Source organism: Chaetodon auriga, chromosome 16 (genome assembly GCF_051107435.1).
Source record: "Chaetodon auriga isolate fChaAug3 chromosome 16, fChaAug3.hap1, whole genome shotgun sequence".
Taxonomy (NCBI): Eukaryota; Metazoa; Chordata; class Actinopteri; order Chaetodontiformes; family Chaetodontidae; genus Chaetodon; species Chaetodon auriga.
The window spans coordinates 23215038-23238014 of NC_135089.1; the positions used below are offsets into that span (position 1 = coordinate 23215038).

The 22977-nt window shown below is 40.7% G+C and overlaps 1 protein-coding gene across 2 annotated transcripts in view; it reads right to left on the bottom strand.

The window, feature by feature from the left end:
• Positions 1-309: 309 nt before the first annotated feature.
• Positions 310-22977, bottom strand: part of lin7b (lin-7 homolog B (C. elegans)) — a 42227-nt gene continuing 19559 nt past the window's right edge. Inside the window, exons 2-6 of one of the 2 annotated variants that reach the window (XM_076752377.1) lie at positions 20054-20172; positions 10865-10936; positions 2089-2298; positions 1321-1484; positions 310-943 (exon numbers count right to left, since the gene is read on the bottom strand). In XM_076752377.1, coding sequence (XP_076608492.1) covers positions 922-943; positions 1321-1484; positions 2089-2298; positions 10865-10936; positions 20054-20172 — 587 coding nt within the window. In that variant the 3' untranslated portion in view covers positions 310-921. Of the gene's footprint in view, positions 944-1309; positions 1485-2088; positions 2299-10864; positions 10937-20053; positions 20173-22977 lie in introns of both variants that reach the window. The other variant, XM_076752378.1, reaches the window with a different exon arrangement.

The window sequence follows — 22977 nt, forward strand, 5'->3', positions numbered from 1 at the left end:
TTTTAGTTATTATGTGTGAAAAAGGACTATTTAGTCGTTTCAGTTTGTTATTTGCCAAATAAATAACAATAATATTTTTAGTTTTAAACGTGTTTTTGAAAGATTTCTAAAATATTTATGTTTTCTCGTATGACAGGTATGACAGGCAGTCTAATAAATTTGTTAAGCACTGTATTTGAAAAAAACTTGAACATTGTTTTAAAAAAAAAACTCTTAATGTCATGTCTACTACATGAGATTGAAAATGCTGATAGAGTCAGACAAATATATTTTCCCTAAAATGTCCCCTTCTTCCTGAGAAAAACAGCATTCAATTCACATACTTTATTTCACAAATAATTATGCCATAAAATCAATACAGAAATAAATAAAACAGAAAGAAAAAATAAACTAAGATGACACCAACTGATTTAAGTGCAGTTCTTCATAATGCCAATGGCTAGCCCTCTGGCTGGAACATCTGATGGAGAAATGATGGTGGAGGTTGTAGGTCTCAGTTTCCATGTTTCCTCTGCTATTGACGTCTAACTGGAGACAGTTGACACTGCTGAGGGGTGCAGTGCACTACATGAGAATGTAAAAGTCAAACGACATGAGAATATTAACACTAGGTAGGTATTTAAGCCACACTTAAGAGAACGTGTTGCCCTTACAGAATAGAATGCTGAGGATGATTTTTCATTGGGCAGGTGAAATTACAGGAATGGACTGACAACAAGCTAACTCTGCATTTCTCTAAGAAATAGGGAAAGAGAGAGGGGAGAAAATCCTAAACTGCAGTGTCCACTTCATGAAGAAGTTCAGGTAACAGATGTTGGTAGGCTACTTTGGTTTTTTGCTTCTTGTCTATGGTCTTGCCTCCGACTGGAACAGAAGAGTAAGGAGGATTGGACAATGAGGTGGATGGAGGAACTGGCTTAGCTAGCCCCTGGACTCCAGAGATCTGTAAGAAAAGATACAGTGCATTGTGCTGCATGTTTGTAAATTTACCTACAAAAATTTTCAAGTCATATGGCACCAATAATTAAACATAAGCTTTAATAAGTTGTTTGTGTAGCACTTCGCTGCAGATGTCATGAGAAGAATATCCATGCATTAATTTAGTAAATCGCTATCCCATCCCAGCGTAAGAGGGTTCTTACAGGGTTACCACACATTTCCAGCTAGTGGCACCTCAGATGCCATTTCCACCTGATATTCACATGTGATCTGTATCATGAATATTTTATCTGGATCAGGAAAAATGCATGTTATAATGCAGGTGTACACATACATTTCAGCATACAGTACAGACTAAGTGTAGACTAACTGCAGCCTCACGAGTAGCTGGTGTGCTGCTGTCGTCTCCGGGCGCTCCTCATCTTCTCAAAGCGGGCCTCCATTTCCTCCAGGACTTTTGGGGTGTAGCGGACCACCAGCTTAACTGAACCCTGGGCAGCCTTCAGCAGCTCTACAGCCTTCTCATGGTGTTCCCCCTCAACGCTCTGCATGGGCACAACACACAATATTTATAATTATTTTGTCATAAGAAGACAATTAACAATAATTATAAACAACCCTTCCTTGAGTAATAATTGGTGTGCCTATCAAATTATAGCAAACAAAATCAGAATAATCTGCCTAAAACCACAAGATACAAGTGACAATATGATTTTTTGGAATTTGGGTGAACTGATCTTTAAATGCCACCTTTGTCCTTTTGCAGATTACTGTCAGCTGTTGTTACAGGTCCAACAGATTTGAAACTTCAATCAGAAGAAGTTGGTGAAACAGTGCACATTAGCTTGGTGTTCAATTGCTCTTTAAAGGCTTTTGAAATTGCTTTGAGAAAGGCAACATTAGAAATATATCTGCATTTTAAAACTTCTGAGAATTTGGATCTAGTGCAGGTCTTTAACTTTATTTTTTTCTCCAGTTCTTAATGTTAATCATCTAGTCTGGCTCAAGTATTTGTCTAATAGAATATGGATGTTAATCTATATGAAAATATAGCTGAATAAAAAAATATCAATAAAATAAACTTGTCTGAGTGTGTGTTCCTCTTCTCAGTAGGTTTTTAGTAGTTCACAGTGGGTCTGAGTTTCTTACTACTCCATTGACAGAGAGCAGCTGGTCTCCTCTCTTCAGTCCTCCTTGTCGGTCGGCAACTCCCCCAGGAATCACTCTGGAGATGTAGATGGGGGAGTTCTGCTCTTTGCCCCCCATGATGTTAAAACCCAGACCCTCTTCTGTCTTGGGCAGCTCCACCACCCTTGGGTGAGCGTGGCCCTCGCTGGCTGCAAAGGCTGCAACCGTGGCCTGGTCAGGAGGACAACCATATGATCAGGAAAAAAGACAATTCCATTACAAAAATGGTTATAAAAGCAGTTTAGGTGCCTTTAATCTCCAGTTACACGACTAGATATAGTATACGACTAGATATAGTATACAAATTAAAGTTGACTGTGGACTGTAAAATAGCTTGACCATAGTGGACCTCATTTTTGCACAATGCACAGTTAGGAGGTGTCTTAAAACTGCACAATATAATGTGCACTGACAGTTTTTGTTTGCTGTACTTATTACTCCTTTTCACATTAGCTGAATTCCATCTCTCATGCTTCCAATGTACAGTAAGTGATGGAGGACAAAATCCACAGTACCCATCCTGTGCAAAAATATACTCCAAAGTTTGTCTGAATGTTAATATGGGGCTTCAGCAGCATGAGTTCGACAAATGAAGTGTAGATCTCCCAATGTTAGTCTGTTTAGTTCAGAATTCCTTTATATGAACAGGAGGGAAAATTACAGCAAGCAAAAAGTGTTTCATTTTACACATGTGCATGTGAATGTGGTTTCAAGACAGACTATCCTTTACAATGCAATTAACTATTTTAATGAAACATTTTCTAGCCAGTAGATGCTATCAAATCTGCATAAAAAAATAACATTGTGTGGTCAAAGCAGTCAGTCTGCATTTATCTATTAATAATATTGTTAATAAAATTTGTAGTATTCTCTTATTTATATATACAGCTTTCAGGGGGAGGAGGAGGAGGGAGCAAAGCCACAGAGCAGCAGCCATTCAGCTAAAGACTAAACCTGCCTCGTGGTTCCTCTCCATTCATTTGTTATCTGATCAAAGTTTGTTCGTTGTCTGATCAAATACTTTTTGTGGCAAAATGCCGTGATTCACCGCGGCGCAGGGCTGTTTTGTGAAACAGATTCATTTTGATAACTTCTGACAAAGGACCGGAGCATTTGCCTGACTGGCTACTAGCTGGTGTATTGACAAGGCGAGATGCCGACTAATGCCGAAATCAAACAGTTACTCAACAAGCTGACCATAGAGGTTGCCACTGTCAAGGAGCAACAGACAGATCTTAGAACTTGTCAGAAAGCTGGATAAGATAAAGGAAGATGTGAAAAAGAAAGACAAGAAAATCATATCCTTGGAGAACAGGGCTGCGACTTTGGAGAACAGAGTCGCAGATCTGGAGCAATACACTCGGATCAATGATGTGATTATCACTGGACATCAAACCGCAGTCATACACAAGAGCTGTGAACCCAGGGGGGAACCAGGACATAAACTACATCCCAGCCGAGCTGGGATGTAGTTTATGAAAACGGTGACGTTAACAGTGCTTATAAGACCTTCCTAAGAATGTTCAGTATATTATATGATAAGAATTGTCCATTAAGAGAGTTGAACAGTAAAATAAAACCTGCCAGTTGGCCATGGATCACAAAGGGATTACTAAATGCCTGCAAAAAGATCTGGAGGAAAACACACAGGGGATGCAAGGCGAGATGCCGACTAATGCCGAAATCAAACAGTTACTCAACAAGCTGACCATAGAGGTTGCCACTGTCAAGGAGCAACAGACAGATCTTAGAACTTGTCAGAAAGCTGGATAAGATAAAGGAAGATGTGAAAAAGAAAGACAAGAAAATCATATCCTTGGAGAACAGGGCTGCGACTTTGGAGAACAGAGTCGCAGATCTGGAGCAATACACTCGGATCAATGATGTGATTATCACTGGACATCAAACCGCAGTCATACACAAGAGCTGTGAACCCAGGGGGGAACCAGGACATAAACTACATCCCAGCCGAGCTGGGATGTAGTTTATGAAAACGGTGACGTTAACAGTGCTTATAAGACCTTCCTAAGAATGTTCAGTATATTATATGATAAGAATTGTCCATTAAGAGAGTTGAACAGTAAAATAAAACCTGCCAGTTGGCCATGGATCACAAAGGGATTACTAAATGCCTGCAAAAAGATCTGGAGGAAAACACACAGGGGATGCAGGGGAGGACTGAAACAGCGGTGGAAAAGAGCTGGGTCGAGACAACAGAGGTTTATGGAGAAGAGGAGATAAAAACCGTGTCTCCTCTCTCTCATCATGGGCAATGTGAGGTCGCTGGCAAATAAGGTGGATGAGCTAACAGCACTCGCCAGGAGTCAGAGGGAGTACCGGGAGCGCAGTCTGATGTGTTTTACAGAGACATGGTTGCACCAGGACATACTGACAACAACATCTCCATCAGTGGCTTTCAGAATGTTCGGGCCGACCGGGATTGCACCGAGAGCGGTAAGCGTAAAGGAGGAGGGCTTGCAAGTCTAGTCAACAACCGATGGTGTAATCCTGGTCATATTACCATCAAGGAACGTATCTGTTGCCCAGACATTGAACTGTTGGCTGTTGGGCTCAGGCCATACTATTTGCCCAGGGAGTTTTCACATGCCAACCCGACGTCGGCATGTGACGTCATTCACTCCGTCGTAGCCCGTCTGCGAACTCAACACCAGAGTGCATTCATCGCTATCTCGTGTGACTTCAACCATGTCACCATGGCAACAACACTGCCCAACTTCACTCAGTATGTGAGTTGTCATACAAGAGAGGAGAGAACCCTTGGCTAACGCCAATGATGCATACAACTGCTCCCCCCTCCCCCCTCTGGGTAGGTCAGACCACAACCTTGTGCACCTCAATCCCTGTTATGTGCCTCTGGTGAAGAGTCAGCCTGCGACCACAAGGACAGTGAGGAGATGGTCAGAGGAGACATACGAGACACTGCAGGGCTGTTTTGAGGTGACAGACTGGCAGGCACTCTGTGAGCTGCATGGGGAGGACATTGATGGGCTCACAGAGTGCATCATGGTCTATATCACTTTCTGTGTGGACTCCACTGTCCCAGCCAGGACTGTCCATTGTTATCCAAATCACAAGCTGTGGGTGACAAAGGACATCAAAGTCATCCTCAATGAGAAGAAGAGGGCTTTCAGAGCTTGTAACAGGGAGGAGGTGAGAACAATACAGGGGGAACTGCAGGTGAAAATCAAGGAGGCTAAGGAGAAATACAGGAGACCAACTGGAAACCACTATCAACCACTCAAAGCCCCCCCCCCCCCCCCGTGTGAGCCCTCTTCACACCTCCTCCTCCTCCAGCTTCCAGACCGACTGTACTCTCCCACCTGAGGACTACACCCCTACCCCATCTGTGAGAAGACAACTGATGAGACTCCACTCAAACAAGGCTCTAGGCCCTCATGGTGTCAGCCCCAGCGTGTTCAAAGCCTGTGCACCATGTCTTCGACATGACCCTAAATCTCCAGAGGGTCCCCATGCTGTGGAAGACAGCCTGCCTCACTGACCATGGTATCCTATGACAGAGACTGGAACACTTTATTGGCATTAAAAGAACTGCACTAAGCTGGTTTAAATTATACTTTTCAGATCAATTTCAATTTGTACACATTAATGATGATTCCTCTGTACATGCAGAAGGCAGTCATGCAAGGTTCTGTGCTTTGACCGGATCTAATCACCCTTTATGTTTCCATTAGGCAACATTATCAGGAAACACTCCATAAATATTAATTGCTAGGCAGATGATACCCAGGTATCTTTATCAATGAAGCCAGATGAAGCCATTTAGTTATAACTAAACTCCAAGCGTATCTTAAGGACATAAAGACCTGGATGACCTGCAACTTCTTGTTACTAAATTTGGACAAAACTGAAGTTATAGTACTTGGCCCTAAACACCTTAGAGACTCACTATCTGATGTTATTGCACTGGCCTCCAGTACCACTGTAAGGAATCTGGAAGTCATTTTTGACAAGGATATGTCCTTTAACTCCCACATAAAACAAATTTCAAGGACTGCCTTTTTTCACCTACATAATATTGTAAAAATCAGGTACATCAGGTTTTCTCAAAATGATACAGAAAAACTAGCCCATGGATTTTTTTACTTCCAGATTGGATTAATGCAATTCCTTACTATCAGGCTGCCCAGATTTGTTGCTAAATACTTTCCAGCTGATCCAGAATGCTGTGGCACATGTTTTGACAAAAACAAGGAAAGGAGATCACATTTCTCCCCTATCGTCTGCTCTGCACTGGCTCCCTGTAAAATCCAGAATAGAATTGAAAATCCTTCTCCCAACCTACAATGCCCTAAATGGTCAAGCACCATCTTATCTTATAGAGCTCACTGGACCCTATTACCCCACTAGAACACCATGTTCCCAAAATGCAGGCTTACTTATGGTTTCTAAAGTCTTCAAACAGACAATGGGAGACAGAGCCTTTAACTATCAAGCTCCTCTCCTGGAACCATCTTCTCAGTCTAGGAGGCAGACACCCTCTCTGCATTTAAGAGTAGGCTTAAAACTTTTCTTTTTGATAAAGCCTTGGACCAGCCCCTAGTTATGCTGCTGTAGGATTAGACTGCCGGGGGACTTCCAATGATATACCGAGCTCCACTGTTCTTCTCTCCTTCTCCATCTGTATGCATTCATGTCCTAAGGCATGTTACTAACTTAGCTTCTTCCCTGCTGTCTTCATGCTTTCTCATCTCGCAGGTTCCCATAGATAGTAGCTGAACCTGGATTGTGACCTATGGTTAAGTCTCCTGCCATGGCCCTGCCTGACATCCACTGCAACTGCTATTACTAGTAGTCATACTTCTATTATTATTAGATTCATAGTGTTGTATTTTGTACATATACAATCTGTTACTAACATGTACATATTGTATATCACATTCATGAATATATATGCATATATTATGCTATATATACTACAGAAATATATATTTCGCCATCAACCAGCAAGAGATCCATACAGATTGTTCATCTGCCCACAACTGCCTTCAAAATAAGCAAGGATATATCTACTGAGAAAATCACCCTGGAGTCTGTTGTGAAGAGTTTAATAACTGCAACATCCACTGCTGCGGGTTTTAACCAAGAGAGTCTCCAGCAACGGCCAACGCAGCTCAGCGTATGAAAAGCCATCATACTTCTCGCTTGGGTTGACGTTAAAATATTTTTAAGCCTTAAATTTCATCTTAGTTATACTAGAATTAGTTATAAGTACATCCATAGGTGATCATATCTTTCCTTTCACCATTGTCCAATGCATTGCACAGTTTATTATTCACAGATCAGTATTGCCTGTTTGTTCCACTTTGACGGTTACAAGTGTAATTATTTGTCATTTCATTTATCCTGTGTTAATAGATGGTAGGATTCTAAATTCTCATTTAGACCAAGCCACTGTCCTGTGTATTCGTTTGAAGTAGATATGGAGATCAATACAATCACTTTTGATATCAGTCTGATTAAGTGGATTCACTGAATTAATTTGGTTGCTACCTTTCCTTTTCACAGTTGGTGCCCCAAATAAGCAGAAAACAAATAAATTATAATTTCACACAGTTCATGTAGTAGTCCATGCAGCCATCTGAAGGCAATAGGACTGATATGTTCTATAAATCTGCAGCCTCTGATTTGAGAAGGGCTGTACCAGATCACAGTGCTATTACACAAAGCTGTGTTTTCTGTGATTAAATCACTTGCACATCAGGCTCACACAACTCTACAAGCACCAGAGTGGTAGTTTATAAGTCACTATTCTGGCAGGTTATGCAGTGGACATTAGATTACCATCATTTCATTTTTTTCAATTCATTTTATATCATTTTGAACTAACTAAAAAAAAAAAAAAAAAAAAAACCTCACACCATTTGCTTTGCACATCTACAACTACTGTTTACTCATCAGAGCTTGTCTCTTCCTACTCCACATTCTCAACAGGTTCAGTTCTTAGTTTGCATCTCCTTTCCACAGGTTCTTTCAGGGTTCCTGACTCGACAGGGAAGTCATTCACTGGTAATAACAGATTTTGATGTAGCACACACAATGACCTGCCACCAGTTTCAGGTTGGATTTTGTACACTGGCTCCTCTTTGATTCTCTCAACTACTCGATGCACCCTCTTCCTGGAGGGTCCATAGCATCTGTAACAAGGTGCGGTTTAGCCTCTCCACTTGCCTTGTGAGTCATATGGTGTTCTGCATGAATGAGCTATTCCGGCAGACTGCTGTAGCCGCTGAAAGAGACTGTTTTCAAACTAATGCCCCAGATCTTGAGGGTTTTTTTAGGAAATCCAAAGCGCAAAATGAAATCTTGAAAGATCTTCTTAGCCACCATCTTTCCAGACTTATGATGGGTGAAATGGTATACCATTACAAGTGTATACTCGTAGCCACCTTTACTCTGCTCCATGTGTGTAATCTACAGAGACTACTTCAAAAGGTGCTCTTATTTAGATGCTACCCATTGGTGCTCTCTCTGAAACTTTTGGATGTTTCTGTTTGATGCAAGCACACTTCTTTGTGACGTCACATAGATTTGACAAGTCTTGTTTCCCGTGTCATATTCCTTTTGTTCTTTTCCTTTTCCTGCAGAGACAATGTTGTTCACAACCTCCTTCCTCAACTTCAGGCTCCCCTCAGCAAGGCTATCACTTCGACAATGATTTCAGGCTCTTCATTATTCTCCTGAATCAGTTCCTCAATGACATTAAATTCTACTAGAGGGGTTTCCACACAGCTTTGGCTGACTAACATGGGCACATGGATGGCTATATTCCCATGCTCACCACTCTTAAATTCCAGTAAGATCTCAGTCCAAATGGAATAGGAGTACCATTAGCAACAGTGGCATGAAACTTCTCCTCTAACAGACTTGCCATGGGTTGTATCCGGAAAATTGGTGAGGCATTTTAAATCCAGGTTCTTCCCACAACACTAACCTGAGCCCCTGAATCTAAAAACACCTCAACTGAAACTCCATTTATTGGGCAGAAAACATGCATCTTTTTCCGATTAACTTAGCCACTCGCCTCTTCTGTGGTATACAGGGACCTCATCAAGTTTCCCCCCTTTGTTCCTTTTTAAAGGCATCCCACTGCTCTATGGCCAGCTTGTCCTCATCGGAAGCAATGCTGCTGTTCATGGAGTACTTGCAGAATCTTCTTGATCTCTCACAGCAGCTCATGACGAGGAGCCAAAGACATCTCCTTTGGATTCCTAAAGACTCTTGACTCACGGTGAATGACTCTCATGGTCAGATCTCTTGCATCAGGTCGACATGATTCAGGGATCAGTAACTCTTTAACAGGCAAAGCTCATCCCAGACAAACCACCAAATGTAACTGGCCTCAGAATTGTATCTGGACACAGCTGTGAACAATGACAGGAAGCCACACAAGTTATAGTTGTATGTTCTTCTTAATTAACGATTTCTCTTTCAACGTTTCCATTCCAAATAACATATCTGAAACCCAAACCACGATGACACATATAATGAATGAATTCAATCGCCAGTATGGCTTTACCAATTGTCTGTGATGATTTTAGGTTGTACTGATAGCTCCATTCACTCAGCATGCTTTTTTAATACTTAACTCTTCACAGTTGACTTTATCATTCAACACTGAAACTAACAACAAAAGGTCTCATATCTCAAGTCTACACTAAAAGACTTGTACTTAGCTAGCCAACACTCATAAACAGAATACTCAGCCGACTGGAATAGCCTCTCTAGAATCACAAGCTAGCTGTTAGCAGAGGTGAATTGCTCAGCAAAGCAGTGCATACCCAAAGCTGGACTGAAAAATAATACTGGAGGAACAAAAACACACTGGGGCAACGGTTCTGACTGGAAATGGAATTTTTGGATATTTTATTTACACTTGACCTCTTGACACACACAAGCACATCTCATTGGCTGTTTTCACTGTTCTTCATTCAATACCTGCATTAACTTATTTAGTCTGCCTGTGTGACAATTCCAAAACAAAAATCAACCTTTCAAATTGAGAGCACATTTATACAATATGTCAACACTAGCTTCAATTGGCATGCAAAAACGAGTGGGTATTATTAACAAATTACACACTGTACCGCACTTCACATTCCCTTAGCTGTTGTGAGCTTTACCCAAGTTCTTAGTGAATTAACCTGTTTGCATTTTCTTACATTTTTGCATTTTTACAGAGTTCTAAAAGTTGTTTTGTTTTTTTGCCTTTATTGTGACAGACAGCTGAACACATGACAGGAAAGAGGGCAGAGAGAGGGGACGACACGCAGCAAATGAGCCGCAGTTGGGAGTCAAACCTGCAGTCACTGCAGAGGACTGGCAGCCTCAGTACATGGGGCGTGCACCTTACCAACTAAGCTATAGGGAGCAATGACAGGAAGTCACACTCGTTACAGCATGTAATACCTCCTGGCAATTTCACAGCCTCCTCACTCTTAACCCAGACCACAACAAAGGACCCCCTAGCCATTGCAGGGATGCAATGCCCTCTACAGGTTAAACTGCATAATAGCATGTGAACTATAATATCAGCAGGCAGGATTACTTCAGTGCACAGTGTAAGGAATGTTAATGAATGTGAACTTTGTAAGTAGATGTACATTAAAAAGTACATGAAATAATAGGGTGTCTGTTTTTACATCATTTTTGTATGTTATGTCATGTTATTTTTTTCAGTCCGATACACATTGATTACCTTGGCTGTTGCCTGCGCTCGCACCTCTGGTCCTCCAACAATGTCTAGAGTATCATATAGCTGCTCGTATACCTGAAAGACAACAGCACAAATGAGTCAGAGCAACTTATGAGTGTAGTAAAAAGTGATATACACTGGATACACAGATGATGGACAACATTACAAACATCCAAAATAAAGAAGTTGAACCTTTAAGTAACTAAGTCATGATTCAAGGCATATATGTGATGATGAGCCATATATTTGTGCACAAGAGGTCTCACGATAATTACTTTCATATTGAGTTTTCAGAACAAACATGCGGTTAACAGGGCTTCAAACATGTTAACCGTTACAGGTACATTATGTAAGACTGAGGGATTATCCTATCCTATTTCAATTTTTATAACATCCTTTGAGGGCCGACTAAATTATCAAACACATACATCACACTAATCTCTATGATGGCTGGAACTGTTTCGCTTTAGCAAGGCATCTGATGTCAGATGGTAGTGATGATGATGATTTTCCACCAGCATTTAGGTCAGTCAGTTTTGAGCAGAACCAAATCTTTGCAACAGTGAGTTTTGAAAAGAACTGCTGGTAGGTCATCCCATATTAAAAAGCTTAGCAAATATGTTCAGTTCTTTTTGTTCTGTTCTTTTTTCTCTTTGCTTACATTTCATGTACTGACACCTCTGACCACATGTCTGAAGGAGTTCTGCACACTCACCAGCCTTTGTTCTTGCAGAGTAGGAAAATGGATATCCAGTTGCATTTGCCACAGCTTTAATTTTGATTCTAATCATTTTACATTTGAAAGTAGAGAGCTGAGAAGCTGGCTGCAGCTTGAGGTTCAGGTCTGTGGGATACTTGTTAATGGCCATCGTGAAGGCCAAATCACACATAAACTTGCTATCACTGAGTTTCCATGACAGGTTTTCCCTTCATCTCGTGAATTATTCCAGACAGTCACTTTGGAATAATTTTATTTTGTCAGGTGCTAGCAGCTCCACAGCAACAAGGCACTCCTTCACAAATTCCTCTTCTGAATTGTTGGGCATCCAGAAAGTGTTAAAGGTCCCATATTATGAAGCTTTTTCAATAAGTTACATAGGTCTATGAGTTCCATAAAACATGTTTTTGGAGCTGTTTGCTGGGAATAGTTTTTAGGAAAGATTCTCGCTTCCCTCTATTTCCGTCTGTTTTAGTCCCTTTCAGAATGTGCTGTTTCTGTTGTCTGTAGCTTTAAATGCAAATGAGCTGCTGCTGCCCCACCCATATAGTGTTACTGTGGTAACAGGGAGAGTTTAGATTCTAATGTAGCACTATCCATGTGAACGTAGCGGACATGGTGGCAATGAACAGGCCGAGCGCTTCAGTAGTTCAACCGTACATGTTCAAACCTGAATCAGATCCTGAAGGGAAGGGAGGCTCCTACAGAACCTTAGACTCAGAGAATTCAGCAGGACGCTTCTGAATGGTTAGTCAAAAAATGTCTTTCGATTTTTTTTCTCTTCAGCGTGAGATGCGCACAGTTCAGATGGTCAATGCTCACAGTAGGAAGTACAAATCCCAACTTGTAGCATACCAGAATGACGAGGAGATGCTCAGCTAAAAGCCTCTACCAAGCACTGCCACCCAAATGAAGCATAATTCATACCCCAAGAAATTGTATGAGCATGTAATGAAAACAAGAAAATAGCGCATTCAATTCAATGTTCCTTTATTAGTCCCGCGAGGGGAAATTCCAAATTACAGCAGCATCAATAAAGCAGATAGAGTAATATAACAAGTGCATGCAAAGTAAAAACAGCAAGTATATACAAAAGAGTGGGAATTTTAAATAAAAAATAAAAAGAGACGTCATCCTAAAGAAAATTGTAAAAAATTGTACTAGTATTTACAGTTGTGTCTGTTATGTACATGTTTTATTGCACAGCTTATTGCACAGATTATTTCACTGATTACTTGGAGCAGTTTTTGTTGTGTAGTCTGACAGCTGCAGGGAGGAATGACCTGCAATACCACTCCTTCACACACTTAGGATGTAGCATCCTGTCACTGATTGAGCTCCTCAGTGCAGTGAGTGTGTGTTGGAGGGGGTGGGAGTCATTGTCTGTCATGGAGGACAGCTTGAGTCCGAAGGTCCTGGTTGTTTACATTAAAAGGAGGGGGTTTCTAGAGTGGGGGGAGCGTTCTTCATGCGATATGCTGGCTCTGGGGTTACTTCCTTTTGGATCGTCATTGGTGTTTCTGTGGTGAACTTGAGTACTGCCCCTCCAATCTCTTGACTCTGACTGGTCAATAGAGGTGCCGATGTTCAAATTCGACCACTGGGTTGCTGAGACATTGATCGGCGCTGTTAGTTTCAGCGCTCCTTCTCATTTACACATGAATGGGCAGAGCGCACACAGAGAACACTGCTGACCAGCACTACTGGCCATTCACCTCAGGCTGAGAAAAAGTAGCTAGCTAGACCATGCACATTCAAATCTAAAATGTAGGTGCTATTATTAATTGCAAATACTGGTATGCAAGGTTTCTTATTTCTTTAGCTTTATAGATGCATGATTTTTTTTTATTTGTTTGTATCAGTGCACATGTGGAAAGTGTGCAACAATGCAGTCAGAGCCTGAGAACATATGCTGCCAGGTGGAGCCTCAGGTAACATTATTTTTACCTATACTTATGATTGCAGTGTAGGAATGCAGATAACATGCCACTGCAGATACTCACCGTATGTTATGCATAACGTTACAAGACGGCTGCAGCAGCTGGATGAAAGACCTCCATGCATGATCAACCATCCAGGTTAAGAACGTGTTTGCCTAAATGTTCTCTCGCCGCAGAGCACATACAACATTTACAGGGCTGACTAAGGTCCTTTACAGCTACAGAGTATAGGGCAGTGAGTTGTATCTATAATAACCTACTTAACTTCACTGTTCATACACCATAATAAACTAAATATAGTCAGCCAATGCTACAAATTCAGATTCGTATTTTTTCTTGAATATATAGGCAGGTTTTTCCTAAGCAAATACTCTATATGAAACATTTATTCATATGAAACATTTTACAGATATATGACCGCAGTCATGAATATTTGTACATGGAAATACAGTACAAGTGAAGGATTCACTGAATCCAAATTAGAAAATGTGAATACAGATGTAGACAATTTAGAATCTGTTGACTAAAATAATGTTCAATTTTCTCATCCGTTACAGGCATTTAGCCTATAAGAGTTTTGTGAGCTGGTGCTGCGGCTCCCTAGGGCGGAAGATACGTGTAGTCATCCCATCATGCATAGTACCTCGGATATGTTGGGAGTTTCCTGACGCCCAGGGAAGATATGGAGGCTTCAAACCAGCCCCACTTGACTGAATCTTGACACGTAGCTGGCGATGACCTCCTCCTTGTCTGGATGCTCATATTGTGAAGACACGTCCGGATGTTTATCTTCAGAATCTCAGGTCTGTACGATGATGGGTCGACAAAGACCTTCTCCATTAACATATCCATCAATTCATCGATATAACCTGTGCAATACACAGACAAAAACACAAAAAAGTGAATCAGTAGTATCATTTACTAGATTATTCAGCAACTCTTAATATAGTGAAATTTTGCACTTTGAATTTCGTATTTTCTCAAGTATTTAAGAGTGTATTTTTTGTTTTTTATTGTGTTGAAAGCACAGAGTTGTGGTACTTTGTGTCATGTGCAATATAAATGTTTATTTTTTGAGTGAAAAAAGAAGTTAACACTTATGGAATGTCGCCTCAGTCTTCACTGGTTTTGCTCTCCCTTCATGAACTCTGGAAAGCTCAGTGCGAAAAGAGGATCCCCTGATGATATCAGCATTCTTGTTGTAATGCAGTGCATTACAAAATTATTCCTTGCAGGACACAGTAGTCTGGACGGCTGTAACAAAAGTATATTGTTACGATAACAGGGCATGCTCAGGGGTAAAACATGACAGCACTGTTACAGTATAAATTCATGCACTAAAGGCTGCAACAGCTCACTGCTACACTTGATCAACAGCAGGTAACTGTAACAATGCACTGGCTTATATAAAAAGAGAGAAGTGACATCAACTTTATCTTAGATGTATAGCTATGCCAACAGCTACATATAGCGTAAAAAAGGATCACTCGTAAAAAAACTCCAAGGGAAAAAAACTCATTGCACAGAATGGTTGGCTTGGAGCGTAAATTGTGCTGTGATGTAGCGGTATCAACCATACACTCGTTTTACCCTGGGCTATGCTAACATATTCCAGTTTAGAAAATATTTCCAAATGCATTATTTTCACAAATTCCTGAAGCATAGACCAGGCGGAGCGTCTCTATATGTATCGCTTGACCGACTGTGTCGCTGGATTTGCCATGCTGATTGCCAACTAGAAGCTAGTGGCTAGCATTAGCTTGTGCTATATGGCAAAACACTATATGATTAGTCTGTGTAAAACTGCAAAATAAACACAGCTAAATATTTGTAAATGCTGACATCTCCCTTGAACATGCATTAACTCATTTGCAAGATCAGAAACGTATTATACAGAATGTTTGGATTCTACTGCAACTTGTGGTGTGATGTACCAAAAGCTATGGTAGCAGCTAGCGAACCTTTGATGGCTGAAGTCATAGTCTTGAAGCTAGCAGTTAGCCTTACATCATTCTCAATGGCAAAACACACACTATAACACGCAAGAGTTCACGCTAACTTACAAAAGAAACACAATGCTAATCATTTGTATACTTACATGTCCCTCGTCTTCCACACAAAAGCTGGAAGTGACCCCTAATTTCGAAAAAGTTTCCCAGCTAATCCTGCCTTGTACTGATCGAGGTTGTAGAAAGTGGTTAGCACACACAAACAGGTTTTTGCCAACTGTAGCAGGGACGATGCCTTCCAAAATGAATTCAATCCACGCCGCTCTTCTGTCCTCTGCGGGTGGGACCCGATGGACTGATTTGTGCTCGTCTTTACAGCCAACAACGGAACACTGCGTGTGGCGCCTTGACTTTATGATTCCTAACACTGATTATAATCCCCTCAGCTATCAAGGCAGAAAGGAAAGGAAATGTCAACACAACCATGGAAAACACTTAAATAATAAATGTAGATAAAAGTCTAAAATCACAATGAACCCTTAACGATTATTTCTTAGAGAAACCTGAGAACTTTTTTTCTGCAGGGTAGCGCCAGGAAGTTCACAAGCTGATTCACCTTCTGGTGAATAAAATGTTTTCAAGTATGTGCAGTGTTTTGTAAACATAACACAAACTGAGGTAGACTTGACATTTGTAACATACAAAAAACAAACATGATAGACAGTACAGTTACATTGACTGAACTATAAAACCAGCCTAGACATATGAATAACTTTAGTAACTCTTCTTATAGTCTAGTCGTCATCCCCATAGGCCCAATACTAAACCCAGAAATGTTGAGTACCCTAAAGTTTTATTGCAGAAATATCATCTATAGGCCTATTGAAGGGATTTTAGCTTGGTTGCCCAAAGTTGCACTTTGAGCAATTTGCATAATTAGCATAAATCGTGATAAAAGTGAGATTTTTACAGCTGAATAGGCAAAAAAAAAAAAAAAAAAAAAAAGATATGACCACGAAACTGTACCAATTGATTAGTCATATCTAGATGAGAAAAAAGTGTATTGGATGTTTTTTTAAATTTGGTGTATAAATATGCAAATGAGGCTGGAAATAAACAAAATATGCTAATTAGCATGCACTCCGTTTGATAAAGCCAGGGTAGTCAAAAAAGATTTCTAAGGGTAAATATGTGTACTTGGGGGTTGGAATTAGTGAAAACATGTTAAGGAATCTAGTAGACAGCATTATTATTGGTAGTAGACAGCCTTGTCCCATTAAGGTAAAGTCAGACCAAGACAACTGCCAAAAGTCGCCAGAAAAATGAATCAGACAATACAGCTCAACTGTGCCCAACATATGGGAAGTGAAATGTCATCTACATGCCTAATGGATGGAATTTAGCTTGGTGGCTCAAAGTTGCACATTGGGTAATTTGAATGCAAGAGATATCACTAAATTTGGATGGGAGATTGGTAATGGAGGGGCTGTCATGCCTGCTCTAGCTACCCAGGCAGTGGCTCCAATACAGCTGCTTGATGTCACCAGCTGTAGCTGCAGCACACTGAAGGCCTGCAGTAAAGGAAACTGTAGCTGCCATGCTGCAAGTATCAGTTGCACTGACTACTGCAACTGTGAAGGGGATGAGGTCAGCTGCTGCAACCCATTCACAATTCATACACATGAGGATGATGACACAGGGAATGAAGAATCAAATTGTGAAGATGGTGAAGGCTATTGAGGGGATGGTGTGGTTGCATAGGCTACTATATATAGTTATTTAACAGCTTGTTTGCACATTTGCCGTTCATGTACATAGTTATTTTGTTATTGTTCTTTTGGATTAGTTAATGTGCTTTTGTGCATGTTGCATACTTTCTTCTCCATACAATAGTCCACATTGCCACCATATCAGATTCCTCTAAAGTACTTGTCATCTTGTACCCCAAAGTAGTCATGTCATTTATCAATTAATATGATTTTGGGTGAATGCAAATGAGCACATATTTGGTGGTTCATGGCCTCATTTGCATAGTCCTATATGAACATTAAATTACAAAACATGCAATTCATTTTTTCTCATCTTAATATGAGTAATCAACTGATAGAGTTCCATGGTGATATTTATTATTTGACATTTTCGGCCTATTGACTATAATCACCTATTTATGCTAATTATAGGCCTACAAATTACCCAAAGTGCAACTTTGGGCAGCCAAGATCAATTCCATCCATCAGGCATATAGATGACATTTCACTTCCCATGTTGGGTACAGTGGAGCTGTATTGTCCGATATCTTTTTCTTGTGACTTTCCACAGTTGTCTTGGTCTGACTTTGCTTTAATGGGACAAGGCTGTCTACTACCAATAATAATGCTATCTACTAGATTCCTTAAAATGTTTTCACCAAATCAGACCCCCAAATACACATATTTACCCTTAGAAACCTTTTTTGACCCTGGCTTTAGCTAATGGATTTAGTTTAGAGTATATGCTAATTAGCATATTTTTGTTGATTTACGGCCTCATTTGCATATTTAAACATAAAATTTCAAAAACATCCAATACATTTTTTTCTCATCTAGATATGAGTAATCAACTGAGAGAGATTCATGGTGATATCTATTATTTTATTTTTTTTGCCTATTCACCTTTAATAATTTCAACTTTATCGCCTATTTATGCTAATTAGGCAAATTGCTCAAAGTGCAACTTTGGGCAACCAAGCTAAATTCTATCCATTTGACCTATAGATGATATTTCTGCAATAAAACTTTAGGGTACTCAACATTTCTGGGTTCATGAAATTACGACTAGACTATTACTCTAAACATACATGAACTATTCAATTATATTTTTATTGCAAGTATGCTTAAAAAAAAAAAAGCATGGAAGCATGAGGCATGTCTTTAGCTGTATGATATGCCACTGCCTCCGTTATGTCTTTGTACCTTTTAGATGATCTGTCATAAGGCACTGAAGCAGAGTACCTCTCTAATAGTGGTCTGCTGCTTGTGTGGTGGTGCTGCGGTTGCAAATGCTGTTGGACGCTGGCAAATACGGCTGCGCTCCAAAGGGTGAGCGCGGCTAAGGTGGTAAAACAAGTTTATGGTATTAACCGGTCTTGCATGATTGGCTGTTAGCGTGTCACTCCCAATGATCAGTGATTACTACCTACATTGCTAGGTTACCAGAGAGCGAGTGCCTTTGTTCATGCAACCAACCTTGCTTTGCAACTTCTGGTTTCTTCCGACGAAGAAAAAAAATTATTGAATATTTCATCGAATGCATTTTTTATTGATATTGATTACGTGTCTATCGTGATATGTATCGTTACCATTTTACCGCCCAGCCCTACTTGATGGGAGGGGAGATGGGAAGGGGGCTGGTGTCTGGTGGGTGGGAATATGCAAATGTGCCTGCTTCTTACCGAAGAGCAGGCGCCAAATTTGATCAGCTCCTTTGGAAGCTGCAGGCAGGGTGCTTTCAGAAACCCGTATCTGTCTCAAAAAAGCATGGACGGTCTTACCTCACACTTTGTATACGTGTGGCAGCACCAGAGACCCAAAATAACACCCCAAATCCGAGAAAAAGTGAGTTTTTCATGATGTGGGACCTTTAACTTTATCCAAGCGCATTTGTCCATGCGCCTCATCCAGTTTAGCATGTATCAAGATGTAATGATTTTTGAGATTGTCCTGTTTTATCACTGTGAGCACATCCCCACAAACTAACTTACACAGACTTGCCTTTTACTTCAACAAAAATAAAAATAATAATAATTGTTTGTCCATTTCTCTTGGAAAGCGTGAAACTCCACATCTCCTTTTGTTTTGTTGACAGTCGACTTGATGCATTGACGTGATATAAACAGCATATGCCCAGGGGTGTTCAGTTGGTTGCAATCTGCAACGTCACCACTTGATGCCACTAAATCCTACACACTGAACCTTTTCAGGTTGCCATAATCCTTTCCTGAAGTTATCAGCTGAAAAAGCTATGGGATGCTTTGCATGGTGTTTGGCAGCTTGTTAGGTATTTGATTTTAGTCATTGACCTTAAACATGCACAACCACTTGGCCTCTAACTGACTACTGAAATATGAGGTAATGCTATGAATTGTGGATTTGAGCCACTATTGGCCATCCATTCTTTATTAGAACAGTCTGTAAACACCAAACCAAAACTGCTCACAACATCCACTGAGAAGAGGTCAGAAGTCATTGACCAGAAGTCAAGATCATTCACACATGCCATGAGAGACCATCTTGAACCATCTATCCCCACATATGGCTACCTGTAATTATGACCTATCCATATCTTTGTCAAGTGATGAAAGCAATTACAATTTTCTGAAATATGAGCTTTAAGATACAATCAAAAGATCTGCAAAAGGTTTTCCAGTTCATTTTTACATTTGAATGCACAAAGGGCAGGTGCCAAGTGCTGTGTGGTGGAGTAACCATGGTGACACCATGCGCATACCCTCAATATACTGGAAGGACATATTATTAGGATGTGGGAACAAATACTCCTTATATTTTTGTTCCCCAGATTTCCCTAACACTCTGCTGTATGTCCTTACCTCTCTGATAGCAGCACAGAATTTGCTCTGTAGGACTCTCTGCAGGGCCTGCAGTTTGGGAGGAGGCAGCTCACCACTCCGCTGCAGCCGGTCCAGCAGCTCAATCACCCTGCACACATCTAACACACACAAATCAGTCAGTTTACAGCACATGTCAAATTAGTCAATTTTGCATTGGCTGCACTTCTTGCATATGTAAAATCTGAAGTACATTTTTCAGTCTTAAGATCTGCATGGTATTCCAGTCATCATATGTAATTAAAAATTAAGATCATTCTTTCAAAGTCTCCTGTTAAATCCAATTTGAATTAGTCTGATCTTATTAGCTCTGACTTGACTTTATGAAATGAACTTCCCCTGGTTCAGTTTGTTAGACTCAATCAAGACAGGCTTTTCACAAGTAATGCTTTTCTGAGGCTACATCATGAAGCACCCCTCAGTTGTTAATTAAATGCATGATCATAAATTGCCTGTGTGACCATGGCTTGAATTAACCACTGGGGGCATGCATTATGTGGCTAAATGGGGGAAATACAAGCCATATAAACAGGTAGATGCTTTATATCACAATGTCAGTGCAGTTCGCTCCTGCAGTGGGTTGCACCAGTGATTCGTAAGCTCAAGCAAAGTCTTGTTTGAATGTAGTTTCCAATTTAAGACAGAGTTTATGTTATTTTAACATTTTAAGGGTTGCACCAACTGAAATACATCCAGCATAGACAAAAGTTACAACTTAAATTTTACAGGTAGCTCCTAGTGTTCCTCCATAAAATAACAGTTGGCATGGAGCATGTTTTGGAGATGTTCTTGTCCTGGGTATGTGCAAGCTCCTTTCTCCACAAAATTTCCTAGATATGAAGATAATATAACATAAGACATATCTTTATTGATCCGATGCGGGGAAATTTGGGTGTTACAGACAGCAAGCAATAATTGTAAGAATAAAAATGAGATATAGAAAAAGAACAAACAGACTCTAAAACAAAATAAAAATCAACTATATATATGTACATTATATACAAAAGAAGAATAAAAATAACATTGCCAATGGAAAATGTTTAATTGCACAAGGTAAGATATGGATAATAAAGTACAGTGTTTTGTACTATTGCACAGTAGAGAATATATAACGCAGTAGAAATGTATATATAGATATATACAGTATATATATATAATCCCAGTATGAAAATAAATTTAATATTGCACAAGACATTGCATGGATTTAATCACAAAATGTTAAACATAAATAACACAAACAGGAGGTTTGTACACACAGTGCTACATTAAACAATGCTAGAGTTGAACAGTATAACAGCAGTTGGAATGAATTACCTACAGTAGCGTTCCTTCTTACAGAGTGGATGCAGAGGTCTATTGCTGAAGGAACTGCTTAAGGCCCCCACTATCTCATGAAAGGGGTGAGAGGGGTTGTGCATTGTAGATGTCAGCTTGGCTAACATCCTCCTCTCATACACGTCCTCCATGGTGTCCAGAGGGCAGTCCAGGACAGAGCCAGCTCTCCAGACCAGTTTGTTCAGTCTTTTTCTCTCCCTCTCAGAACTCCCACAGCCCCAGCAGGCCACTGCATAGAAAATCGTAGATGCACCCACTGTGTCATAAAATGTTCATGACAGTGTCCTACAGTCCTACAGTCTTCTTAGCAGATGGACACAACTTTGGCCCTTCTTGTACAGGACATCTGTGATGTTAGTCCAGTCCAGTTTGTACTCGTCCCAGGTATTTGTACTTGTCCACTATCTCAAATGTCCAAACCCCAACATTCCTTATGGTTGGTGGTTGTTTATTCACCAAAAGTATGTAAGCAGGGAGCAGATGAACCAGGTTGTGATCAGAGCAGACCAACAGGGGGAATGGTGAAGAACTGTAAGTATCCTTAGTGTTAGCAAACAGTCATTCCAATGTTCTAATGTCTTTGGTGTGGCATTTAACATACTGGGTGAAGGTGAGGAGAGTGGAAGACAGGGAAGGGTGATTGAAGTCACTGGAGATGAAGAGGAGCCTGGGGTGCAGCTGTGAAACAACAGTATATAGGAGTTTGCATGTTGCTACAGCATTGGTCAATGGCCATCTTATTAGGGAGAGATCACCTATTCAGCCATGGCATATGGACTGCATTTATGTAGCACTTTTCTAGTCTTAATGACCACTCAAAGTGTTCGACAATCCAAGTGAGAATTCACCCATACACACACATTCATACACTGGTGGTAGAGGTCACCATGCAAGGTGCCACCTGCTCATCGGGGGCAATACAGACACTCACATACCAGCTGCACAGGGGCCAGGTATCAAAGCGCCAACCATCTGATTACTGGACGACTGCTCTACACCTCAACCTGAGCCACAGCAACTCCAACCATGCAGAAAAGGATTTCCTGCTTGTGGTGGACTACTACTATGACTTCTGGGAGGTCAATCTGCTCCCTGACCTCTCAGCAGAGACCATAGTCCTGAGATGCAAGACTCAGTTTGCACGCTATGGCATACTAGACAAAGTTATCCCTGACTGTGGATGTCCATTTCCACGTGGAACCTTCTTGGCACTGGCAAAGGAGTGGGGCTTTGAGTACATGAATACGCCTGAAAGCAAATGGTAGTACAGTCTGCCATAAAGACTGTGAGAAACCTGTTCAGAGAAGTATCGTGTACTGCCGACGGTCCATGGAAATTTATCCACTGCTGGAGAAACACAAGAACTGAGGGCTTGCACCGCAGTCCAACACAACGACAGGTATCACAGAGATTAAGGATGCCCCTCGCTGTGGCAGATCAGCTGCAGGTACCTCAGGTTGTCACAGTGGTTCCTAACAAGCTGTGTATTAAACAACCAGTGGCGAAACTCACCTTTGATAAATCAGCTAAAGGACCTGCTTGTGCTGTTGGCCAACCCATCAGAATGAAAC